Source organism: Chaetodon auriga, chromosome 18 (assembly GCF_051107435.1).
Source record: "Chaetodon auriga isolate fChaAug3 chromosome 18, fChaAug3.hap1, whole genome shotgun sequence".
Lineage (NCBI taxonomy): Eukaryota > Metazoa > Chordata > Actinopteri > Chaetodontiformes > Chaetodontidae > Chaetodon > Chaetodon auriga.
The window spans coordinates 16,841,271-16,853,690 of record NC_135091.1 but is presented as its reverse complement, the minus strand read 5'-3'; the positions used below and the strand labels follow the sequence as shown (position 1 = coordinate 16,853,690).

The 12,420-nt window shown below is 41.7% G+C and overlaps 1 protein-coding gene across 2 annotated transcripts; it reads left to right on the top strand.

Moving 5' to 3' along the window:
- The first annotated feature begins 618 nt into the window (after window positions 1–618).
- On the top strand, window positions 619–4,495 carry LOC143336777 (protein FAM177A1-like). Of its 2 annotated transcripts, none has more exons than XM_076757104.1 (5): window positions 619–757; window positions 1,042–1,242; window positions 1,453–1,519; window positions 2,952–3,049; window positions 3,153–4,495. In XM_076757104.1, exons 1-5 carry the CDS (start codon window positions 689–691, stop codon window positions 3,363–3,365), a joined length of 648 nt encoding a protein of 215 aa, XP_076613219.1. In that variant the 5' UTR covers window positions 619–688; the 3' UTR covers window positions 3,366–4,495. The 2 variants fall into 2 exon arrangements, with proteins under 2 accessions (XP_076613219.1, XP_076613217.1); XM_076757102.1 differs by having other exon boundaries at window positions 1,042–1,248.
- The last annotated feature ends 7,925 nt before the right edge of the window (window positions 4,496–12,420 follow it).

The following is a 12,420-nucleotide window of genomic DNA, read 5'->3' as shown; positions in this document are numbered from 1 at the left end:
CCCCCTTGACTCTTTGGGCCCCTGTGCCTGTGAATTTCTACTAATAAGGTCTACTGCAAGAACATTATGTACTAATGTTGTACTAAAAGCATAATGGCAATGAAATAACTATACAATAACTTAAACATACTGTAATACAATACAGGAATATTATGAATAAATATAGAGGGACTTCATTTCTTTATCACAGAAATGTTTAAGAGTAACTATTTGTAATTATATAGCTTCGGTTTATGTTCTTGATATTACCTGTGTACGACTTTTTTCCTTTTTGAAACAACAAATATTGAGCCCTTATTCAGTATCAACAATAAAGTACTTACTTTACTCCACAGTACTTTTTAGTTTTTCATAGTATGGCTAGCTTAAATTATTAGCCTGACGTTACAATAATTAAGCTAGTATTAAAATTCGGCAGGACTAATATAAAAAAGTTTATGAATATTAAATTTACTTATTAAAATAATCGCCTGAGGTTTAAAATAAAACGCAAAGAGTAAGAATTGTATTCAGTTTAGTCGTAATACCTCTGTAGCACTGATAAAGGAATCAGTGCACTTAATGCTTTGAGATAAATCTCCATGGAGATTACGTACGGTGAGCACGCACGGCACTTCCGGGTCTGGCCGCGCGGAGGAGAGGCGTCGAGGTGGGCGCAGCATCCAGAGATACAAAGAAGACGACGACAATGGCTGATATTTCACTGTACCTCACTAACGTTAACGTGTCGATAGGACAGACCATGGATGTGGCGCAGGTCGGTAAACCCCCTCCTCTCTAATAATCGCCACATTTTGTCGTTAGCGTTTTGTTTACTGAATGAGGCTGAAGATGTCGCCCACTGCTTGTAGCTTGTTGGCACTTGTCAGCTGTCATGTCGGTGTGGTTGGTCAGGATATTATGTAGAGGTTATACTGCCACAATGCCATCAGAAATTCAGTTTTTATCCCACCTTTGGGCTGCATTGACTAACTGACTCCCTTGTTAAGTGGTCCCATAATAACACACACTGTGATGCCTGTGATGTCCTCCCACACTCAGAGCCCCAACCCGGGTAAAGACTTTGAGAGTGTGGAGCTGGGGGAGCTGGACAAGAGAGGGGAGCAGCAGAGGGAGAAGGCGCCTCGCAGGATCATCCATTTCTCCAGCGGGGAGACCATGGAGGAGTACAGCACCGACGAAGAGGAGGGAGAGGACAAGGAGCCAGAGAGGAAAGACCTGCTGTCCTCCCCGGTCGATGCGGTGAGGGTGAGGAACAGTGGAGGGACGGGGGGTTCGTGGGGGGCACGAGGAGCTGAATGAGGACGAGGGAAGTGATGGAGCAACGGCAGTGTGTGTGAGAGGAGAGAGGGATTTGTGTTTTCTGTGAATTAGTCAAAGAAGGAGCAATAGGAAACATACATGATGTCCTTAAGAAATGTGTCCCGTTGACTGTACGTTTGTGTGTTGCAGTCAAAGCTGACCTGGGGTCCGTACTTCTGGTTTCACATGTGGAGAGCCGCCACATCCACCATCTCAGGTTTGTTCATTACAGGCGAGCTGAAATACGATGACAATGTGTGCCATAAAAAGAAATACGAAAAAACAGATTCTTTCTATTGTTAAGTCAAAATCCAATCATAGTTTCTCTCTGTAAGACTAAATAGGACGTGTGCTTCAAGAAATAATATCATGACATCCACCTGTCAATCAACCTTTAGCGGCACAGTTAGTTAAGTTTAGTTAGTGTGTGTGTGTGCCATTTTAAAAATCAATAGATTCATTGTGCTACTGTGATAATTATGTCAAACATTTCTTACACAACCACTGTCTGAGAGACAGCAGTTGAACACACCGACAGTCTCATGAAGGGTGATTTTGCAGCGGCCTTACGTTACCTTAAACTGCTCGTGTGCTGTCACACAGCTGCACTGTGTGTCAGACGAGGCAGACGTTGCTCCACTCGTTTCTGGTGCCTCTGATTCATCACTTGAGCCGTGAGGTGAGCTTGTCGCTGTCGGAGAGTAACGCAGCAGCTTTGTACAAAGTTGGCAAACAACTTTATCTTCGTTGGCAATTTTACTGTGTCGAACCCGAAACGCTTCCACACTTCCACGCTGTCGTGATTATCCAATCGGCATGGCTGTGCTCACCGGTGTCCTCCTCCATTTGTCTATTAGCCTAGTTTACTGATAGAGCAGTAGGGCGTGCAGGAGATCAAGCTCTGCTGGACCACAAACTCCATCAAATGGTCTGTTGGACTTAAAGACTTCAAAGAGGTCATTACAGTTCAAAATGACATCCCTACCACTTTTTGATAGCCTTTGCCTTAAAGTTTTAATTTAATTCCTTATGCTTCTACGGGTTCTTATTGTGTTTCATCTTTTTGACTATATTGTCCGTATGTTGCATCACTTTCATGCAACCTTTTGCTGCTGCAGTGATCTCATTTGCACATGACCACCATCACTGTGTCATAGGAGACACTCTGTTCATGGTTTTCATGGGATTGACTTGTAATTAAGAACTCCGCCCATAGTTAGCCGAGCCATGATACAGGTTATCCAGGGTCACCAGACAGATGAGGAAGAAGCCAGGCTAAGTTGAACTTGCTTTAGTCAGGTTCAAATCAATGCTGAAACTTCACTTTTGAAACTGAGATTTATTTAGAAAATGTCACTTGAGATATTTTTCATCAGGGGTTTAAATTATTCATCCTGTTACTCACGCTGTTGGCCCATCTATATTTTGGAAAACTGTCTAAGTTTAGATGAAATCTGAATAATTGATACCGCTGACATTAAACACAGAAATTGTGAGGTTAGCGGAGGATAGGAACAAGAATATGTGATGTCTTACAAAGATTGATGAAAGATGTGAAATATTGCCTAATTCAATCATGAAACTTGGAACTGTTGTCGTGGATCAGTCCAAACAGTGTGCACATTCAGCTGCTTCTTATTCTTTTCCAGCCTGCGACTACCTTGGGGAGAGGATGGCCTCCCTCTTTGGGATAACATCAGCCAAATATCAGTACGCAATTGACGAATACTACAGGATGAAGAAAGAGGTATGTTGCACTGAGGTCGTGCAGTGATGAAACCACGTTGTTGTTGTCATTTTGTTTTTCGCTGTGCCAGCTGATGTAATGCCTTGTGGTGTCTGCGTGTCAGAGGGAGGAAGAGAAAGAGGAAAACCGCCTGTCAGAAGAAGCGGAACGATCCTTTGAACAGATACAGTCTCGGGAAGATGAAGACGAAGCGATCACCATAATGGGCCAGGCGGAGGTGTCCGCCACTCACCCTGACGTGACCTATCAGATTGAGGATGAAAATCGGGCACCTTCCAGCACCATCGTGGTCCCTGCGATCGTGACGGCGACCTAACCATCCCTAGAAATGGACGTTTGCCCTTCGATGTCTGTGTGTTTGTTAAAGAAGGATCACTGTCTTGTTTCACTAAGTACCGTTTGGTTTGTGTACAACACAGCTTTAGATGGGCAGTGCTGCTGTATTGTGGTTGTTTGGCAAGGACGGCGGTGGTGCAATGACTCCTCTGACTACTAAGTGTCTCTTTGCAACAGTGTAGCAACTGACAAAGTAACTGCTGGATAATGGAGCAACAGATTTGGATCTGATCTATTATGAAAACATACAATATGAGTCAGAAAATGCTACATTATGTGCCATTTTTTTCTGCTAATGCATAGTTTCGTTGACATTGTTAGGGCGTTAGCATCACATTAAGCAGCAGCTATTATCAGTTGCTACAGCAGCCTCCCGAATTTGAACGTTTGCTGTGGAGTGAAGGTTAAATGTTGCTCCCCTGTGCCTCTGACGGACCAGACACTGTGCCTAAATCACCAATACAGCCAAGTTAGTGACAGATCTGGATGAAGCATGGATTACAAAGTCATTTAAAGTGTTTAAAGATGCAAACTAGCCTTTGATTCAGTGAGTGCACTCCAGCCTTTTCAAATATTTGATGTATGCACATCGGCTGTTTTGTCCAGATCTGGTCAAACTGGTGCTTTCTTGATACACCCGGCTGCACCAAAGAGCTGGCCATTTAAACACTCCCCCACCTCTTTATTTTTGTATTAATGCTTATTAAGATCACATTGCACTCATTGTCTGTGTGGAAGCTCTGAGCAGTTTAAGCCTTGGTTATCAAGTCATCTGTGGACCTTTGGACTGACTGACATTTTGTGAAAAAAACTATGAAAACGGGTTTAGGTGTTCTTTGTTGCTCTTCTCATCTGCCTTATCTGCTGTGGACATAAGCATAGCAGATGTGGTGTGTATGCCTTTGATAATGGCAGGGAGCATTTTTACACTAAGTCTCGTCAAAGATTTGCAAATTTACTGACATTTTTAACTGTTTTTAGTACGCTTTTTGATAATTATGTATTTATTTTAATGAACTGACGAAGCACTTCATTTAAGCATTTTTTTCTATTGATTTAGTAACACTGTAATGAACTGTTAATAAAATCATAATTATTGTGTGACTTTTAGACGTGTCTCTCTGTCCTTTGCTGTCCGATTTCATCAGCATTTCAAAACAGTCATTAACAGGTTGAACAGGTCCAAATGGAAAATCTTTATTATTTTCCTAAGTCAATGTTGGCAGTGGTGCTGTGTTTTCTGCTCGTTGACAGACTCGGTGGTGCTGCAGTGTGAGTGATGTTAGGGCTTGGCTTTGTCACCGCTAACAAAGAGCCTTGTGTTGCACTGTACGCAGACTGCTCTGAGGTCAGAGACCTTGTCCACCCGCCGCACAATGCATCCATTCTCAGGTCAGAGTGGGTTTCTGTGGTCCAGAACGACCCCCACAGCAGTCACGCCCTCACCACTATTGACGTACACAACGGACAAACGTGCCGTATTGATGCATGAAAACATAAACAACATGCAGAGGAGAAGCTGGCAGGTTTGAGAGTGGAATGCATATCAGAATCACTAAGACATCAGCGTGGAGACAGAATAACACAGATTGCTGCATTAGAACTGGAGTCAGATGAGAAGATTGAGCCCACCCTCACATCCATGTTGCCAGTATCAAGCTGATTAGCTTAGCTTAGCATAAAAACTGGAAACGGGGACACAGCTGGACCAGCTCTGTCCAAAGGTGACAGAATTCATCAGCATGTCCAATGCTCACTAATTCACGTGTCTTGCTTGTTTAACCTTCACAAAAACCAGAGAGTAAAAGCAAGAATTTGACATTTTTGAGGGGAGTTCACAATTTCTTTCAGATGGAAACTGTTTCTAGGCAACCAGGAGAGAGTCTAACTGTCAAGAAAACAAAATAATGTCAATTTAAGGTACTCTTACCAGCTTTTTCCAAACTTTTCGAACCACATCTCACATCAGTGGATGGAGTCTGTGGTTGAAAGCTCTGGAATAAGTCAGCAAGTGTTCTTCATTTCAGATTATTTCCGCAATCTCCTGTTTCTAAGGTTGATCATTCGCGCTTAAGTCAAAAAATGACCTGATAATGTAGATATTTTCACAGTGTATTACCACATCTATAGTTTATTTGGGATTTTTTTTTTCTGTTCCTGATTACTGTGACATTGTTTGACAGGTAATTCAGTTTGCTCTCAAGTCCCAAAATCATTGTTTTCTCATTTACTTCAAGACAAAAACTCCACTGTTTTCAAAAGCGGTTAAAAAATAAGTGCTTGAAACAACATCAAATCAAGCATTTTGTCAGTATTTTTGGAGTTAATGACAGGCTAATTGAGGGATGATGGAAATGTTTGGCAGTGGTTCCTCAGGGCGTGACAGGAAAACTAAGTGTCCCCATTCAGTATGATCCCAAAAGCCTCCACTGTCTGGAAATGATATATTTGGACATGCAGCATCTTTCAAACTGTGCAAACTCACAAACAATTGTCCATATGCAGGATGATGCTCCATTTGGTGGCCGCTTACATGCAGCACCACGTCATTATGGTGATGGCATGATGGGAGAGCTCATCTCTAATAGTCACATAGTGAAGTCAATCCATGCCACAGCCAGGCCACACAAGGCAGCCTCACACACCATCCAGACTGACAGACAATACCACCCACTGACAGCCTGCACATCCAAGTGCACAGGGTCATGAAACGCTGCCAATAATTCATCATGCTGGTATACATAATTCAGAACTGCAAAATCATGGCAGATTTTTTAATTACGTTTCAATCTGAGATATCACAGATGAGTATTTTTGGTAGAAGTTTCTCAGTATCTGTCGAGATGTGAGCCTCAAGGCAAGGTCAGACATGCTGTGATTGAAAAAGACTTGTTGGATGTTTCTAAAAAACACAGCTGCTGGCTGTTTTTATGTTTATTATTTATTTATACTGCTTTTGAGTCAATTATATGCATGCTTAAAGCCTCTCATGGGATTTTAGTTGAGTATTTGAAGACTTTTTTCATCCCTCGAGGGGAAGTTTGAGGCAAGCGGGTTTCCAAACACATGTTTGTGGGTATCATAAAGATGTCATTCATGCAAAAAAAAATATTTAAAAATGCAAATATAGTGTAAGTCTTGAAATATATGATTCATGCCAGTGTCCAACACATAGCCTACCAGCAATATCCAACAGCAGGAAGAGACAGAATGTCAAAAAGGCACAAAAAGTGTCAACGTGCAATGCATTTATCAATCTATACACAAGTTAAACTGACCAGCTCTTGTACAGCAGCTATTTTTGAGCCTAATAGCGTTTGGGTGATCATTATTTAGTTTTAAATATATGTAGACCTAAAAATAGATCTGTCACAAGACTCCATGTGATCTGAAAAAAAGACATGATGACACTATCATCAGCAAAATTTTACAATGTGGGGATTTACGTTACCATCGCAGTCATCTGTATACAAATAAATTGTCTGTAATAATCCTGCTGACACGTCAGAAACTATCTAGGAGGAAACTGGAGATTTGCTTTCAGCCACTATATAAATGACCTCTTTAAAAACTTTGAAGAAATCTGTTTATACTCTGATTTTATTTGATTTTACACATTGTACAAATGATGGTGATTGACAGCGTAGGTGAGAATCAGCCATAGGTTTACGGTGTCAAGATTTCTCAAAATAATGACACTAAATAATGACACTGAGTCATTATTTTGAAAAAAACATCATTATTTCTACATAAGTCATCACTTGGAGAATGTTTCTTATTATATTTATTGAGAGGATCTCTTCTCTGATGGACTTCTATACTTTCATACAAAATAAACGTCCCAAGCATTTGCCTCTGCTGCGTACCAGCAGCTCTGTGTCACGAACCAAATCTCAATCAAATCATGAGCTACATCTTAGCAGCTGTTTTATGTTGATTTCAGGTCTGTCAGCCCAAAAAGAATTGGCTGCGTCCACATTCAATGGACCGGAAAATATGCAGGATTAATATTTTATAATGAGAAAAGGACTGGAGGCGTTATTGACATTGTAATTAGCTGGTAGGAAAGTGGAGGCACTGCTCGTGAGTGAGTGGTTCCCAAATGTATGTAGTGCCTACAGATCAACGACTGTTCAATTCGTGCAGGCAGGAATTTACGTTTTTAGTTTCCCTCAGCTTTTTTTTTTTTTTTTTTCTCACACTGCAGAGTTGGTTTATCGCTGGTTGGTTGATAGAAGACAAGCAAGCAAAATTCTGCTGTCCCTAGTCTGTCCACTAGAGGGCAGTACTGGATTTAAAAGAATTACACTGACTGAGGTTAAGGGCCAGTGGTGCCATTCAAGTTCAAACAATGAATGTAAATAAACCTTTTCTGAAGCAATTTGGGAACAGTTTTAGGAAAACTTTGTAAAATTGCCCTGACAGTATCACTGGCAGTGTGGAAATAAAGCACAGCATGTGAAAAAAAAAAAATCCTGTTAAAGTAGTCAAACAATGACAAGTGGAAAACATGATATCTGGTCTTTTTTGGGTTTAAATTTAGAATCTGATTATGTGAAACTGGTTTGAGCGAGTGACCGTTGTTGGTGTCTACAGCCAGCAGCCTGTGCAGCGGTGCAGCTGAGAGGAAACAGACTATTTGAGCAGCTTCCTTCAGGGAGACATGAGACACGCAGCAGTCATCAGGCAATCTGTGATTAAGAGGGAAAATCCAGAGTTGAGAATTCACAATGCCATTCCTTGTGACTTAGTGTTTACTGGTTCAGCCGTGAATGTGTGCATGTGCACAAACGGTCCCACTCATATGAGCTTGTGCGTCTGCATGTGAAAATCTCCATCCCAAAGTTCAACTTGCCAGTCCCTCGGCCGCGTGTCCACTCCCCGGCCTTCAGTCGACTGCTGCTTTAAACATACCTGACATTTTTGTGGGCTATGAGTAGTGGGGGTGGGGACAGAAGGTGTTTCTCCCTTCTGGGGAGACCAGTTTAGCGAGCATTTTCACTTCTGATTTACTCAAAGGTGGTACACGAGTCTAACCACATGTCCTAAAAATGAATTAAGCCACACCTGACTGCCATATGTGCTGATGCATCCACTCTGTTATTCATCAGACGGCACATGCACTTTTGTTGCTCACAAATTGGTTTTACAAATACTTTAAAGAGGAGCAGTTTGCGCTGCAGAGGCAAGATGCCCTGCAGAACAGTCTCGCACCAGGCTGGCTTACGACAGAAAAACACCCAGGCGAGTTAGTGGCATGTTACATCTAGACGCACTTTATTACTGCAAGATTCAGACGCTTCTTAAAACATGAGGACAGCTGCTCCTCAGTGGTAAAACACACATGTATATAAATGGAAACAGAGACAAAGGTGAGGGGGTAAAGACACAGAGGGACAGTGAGACATATAGAAAGGCAGAGAGAGGGAGGATGATGAGAACAGCAGCAGCCCCTTTGATGTGGGCCTCAGCGGGGCCCTGTGTGTCTAAGACGAGTCAGGCCTAGCGAGGGAAGGGGATTTCCAGCACTACGTGGTCTCCTGCCTCACCCCCTTAGCCTTTGCTTCCTCCGTGGGCTACAGCTTAAAAACACAGACAGCCCGCTTATACCAACACAGAGACTCTGGGGCTAAAACCGTCACTCTGGAATGACAGGCATTGGTCTTTTAGTGATAAGACACGTTATTACCACATCCCTTTGGGGTAAAGTGGAGTAGAATATGTCAGATGGTAGTTTGAGGGTCGCTTTGCTGTGGAGCATCAACTTAATTTAGGTTTTGCGTGCTACATGATGATACTGTGTTTATGAATATACTCATACTACTCACTCAATCCTTTGTTGTATTCAAATCCTATTTCGTCCCCAGTTTGCAAGCCACACAGTATCAACATCCAGGAGTATGAACGCTTAGCATGCAATCCTTTTATTTTACTGCTAAACTCCTCTGCATGTCTTCTCACACTTGCAGTTCACACTACGCTCACTCAGTCTGTCTGCACACAGTGCCCTGTGCACACCCAAACACACATGCACACACCCAGACGTACACTTGACTGTCAAAGAAGTACTTAACGCACACACACACGCGCACATGTACGCACACACTGGGTAGTGGAAAGTCCCTGGCACTATCTGCCTCCTATCTCAGCTCTAAGTGTGCTAGTACAGGTGGCTGCTACAGTGACAAGGAAGCAAAGGCAATATGACCTGTGAACCTCCACCACCTATACTGTACCCGCTGCTCATGCATTGATTGACCTGCTTGTTAGAAAAAAAAAGCTGAATTAAATGCAGATGAGAAGGGGGCTTTTCAGGACTTGAAATATACCCCAGCCGCAAGCTAATTCTGGCTGGCCCCAAGTTCATGTGCATTGCGTGGTTTTCCGACGTGTGTTCAATCGTTCTCCTCCAACAGTGCAAAACAAAAGAAAAACTGCTTTGAAGGAAAGATTTTTAATGCACTTTAATGCACAAAAATTGTCCAGGTCTCACAGAGTTTGGCCAACAAGATCCTCACTGTAGTTACAAATTTCCAGCATTTTACAGATATTCTCCTGGATCATAACTTTAACCATGAACAGCACTTGAAATTTTCTGTATACATTTTCTGTTTTTGCTGTTTTCCATCAAACGCTGTATACTTGTAATGAGGTATTCACTTTTTGTCTAACCTTTTGTTTTGTTTTTCTTATCTTTGCTATTTTATCATTCTTTGTCCTCACTGTGTGTGACAGCAGGAAAACTCGGGGACTGACTCAGTTTAAAGCCTCTTTTAAAGGCATATATTCTATGGACTTTCTATGTAAATTTAATAGAATTTAAGCATCTTATTTGAAGTGTAGAAGTACATAAATTATATCTGTAGAAATTCTTAAAATGTCTCTGCAGAGAAACGTCTGCAAGGTGAACAGAATGTATGAGTCAGTTCTCTTCCTTGATCAGTAGACGCTCCTGACAGTATCTCATCTTTATCAGTGTTTGCTCCGATTGTCAAACACATTATGACTCAAGCTCCTGACAACCATCCTTGTCCTTGACCTTGATCACTGCCTCTAACTTTCTTCTTCTGTGGATACAGATTGATCTGTCACGATTGACAGATGCTAGCAGTTTGTGAAAAGTCCCTCTTTAGAACTAACCTGATTTGTTTTGATATACGTATATCAGTAACCGACTCATAATCAGTCTTGCAATGCCAGCATATATTAATTTCACACTTTTTTATGTTCTTCCATCAGTCAAAGTCAAATAAAATTAAGTTTAAGCGGGAGCAGGGCCAGAGGGATGACCAGACAAAACAAGCACAAAGAGACTGAAAATGACTACAAAGAGGTGCAAAATGACCACAAGGAGATGCAAAACAATTACAATGACGAGTCCAAAGAGGAATAAAACGACTGCAGCGAGACATGAAATGACCGCAGGGATGCAAAACCACGTAGCCGCGTCATTTGTGTCTCTTTCAGTCTGGGTGTCTTGCCACCATGTAGGAACAGTCTAGGAATGGGACCTTTCATAAGAGTGTGTGCCAATTTTAATTTCTAACTTAGGATGTTTACGTGGTACCAAGACTTCAAGGGTTGCACTACCTGAAATAGCTAAATCTGATACCAGTCCCTTAGTAGGTGTAAACTCTTCCTTAAACTAGCAGCTGGTATGTGGCTGGCAGTTGGCATCATTTTGAAAGGCGGGAAAACTTGGAGGATGAGGACGAGCTAATCCTACCACTTATTTTGCATTGGTGAGGCAATCTCCTGGAACAGCACACAAACTAATGTCAACATAGTGTTACACTCTGTTAAAAGTTAAGGGTTAAATATCACTTGATTAAATTTGACATTAGACAATAGCATTAGTCAATAACAACACTCCACGATGTTACCCTGTGTTGTAGTTGATGGGTTCACCACTCCATGTCAATGTAAAGCAATTTCGCATTAGCTGTAAATTTTGTCCTCGTTTATGGACGTTGTTGCTCTTGTTTGGTGATTGACAGCAGATTTTTTTAGCCATTACGTTCACTATTACATAGCAAAGTGTCCAAAAACAAACTGCACATGAGAGACAGCACAGTAAGATTACATTACGAATAGTGCTTTTCACTGACTGGCTGCAGGAAGTGAAAACGTAATAGAGACAATATTTTGGTTAGTTTGAACTTTACTCCTGAACAGTTAAGATGAACCTTATGTTGCTGTGGTGCAACCAAGTATAGTATCAAACCAGTTTCAGTTTATCATTTAGTGCGTAGTCTGCACCTTAACTTAAGAGGAGCGTACATATACCTGGTGCAACAGGCCACAGAGCTTTACATTTGAGTCAACACATTTCTATTCATTTTAGAAATGTGCCCATAGCCTTCCCTTTCAAAAGTTTACCTGTTTAAAGTAAAAGAGTTGAAAAAAAAAACAAAAACAAACATGTTTGGTATAGCATACGGTGTCGGTAATAACTAAATGTTTGCTATCACAGTCAGTCCACCTTTGACTCTCAGGACTACCACTTCTAAATGTCATTTCCACTTGGAACAAGTGGCAGTGAGGCTGATTATTTTTGCACTTTGACTTTGAGAAACCTCACTGGTCAGTGGGTGTTTTGTTTTGCAGGGTGGAGGCCTGCTCCCTTTTTCAGAATGGCTTATGTAACTGTTGGTCAGAGCAAACGGTAGTGAAATATCCTCTGCAGAGTAATGCGCCTGCATGGGTGGAGTGTGGAGCTGTAAAGGACACTGAGGTCCAGATGTATACTTTAGGTACTTTCCTCTGTAAAGAGCAGTCCCCCAGTGTCTGTCACTCACGTTCTCAGATCTGATATACAGCAAGTAGTGTGAACAGTAGTTGGAAACATAAGGAAGCAGTAAATATGTCAGCCCCCTTCTGGGTTAATGACAAATAGCTCAGCGTGTGGTTGTCTGTGACAAAAATAACAGAATAGGGACTCTAGTTCTACGGCCTGTACCATATTTTAATAATTCACAGACCATGAGAGCATAGAAAACTTATATTGATCATAGACAGGAAGGACAAAGGGAAAC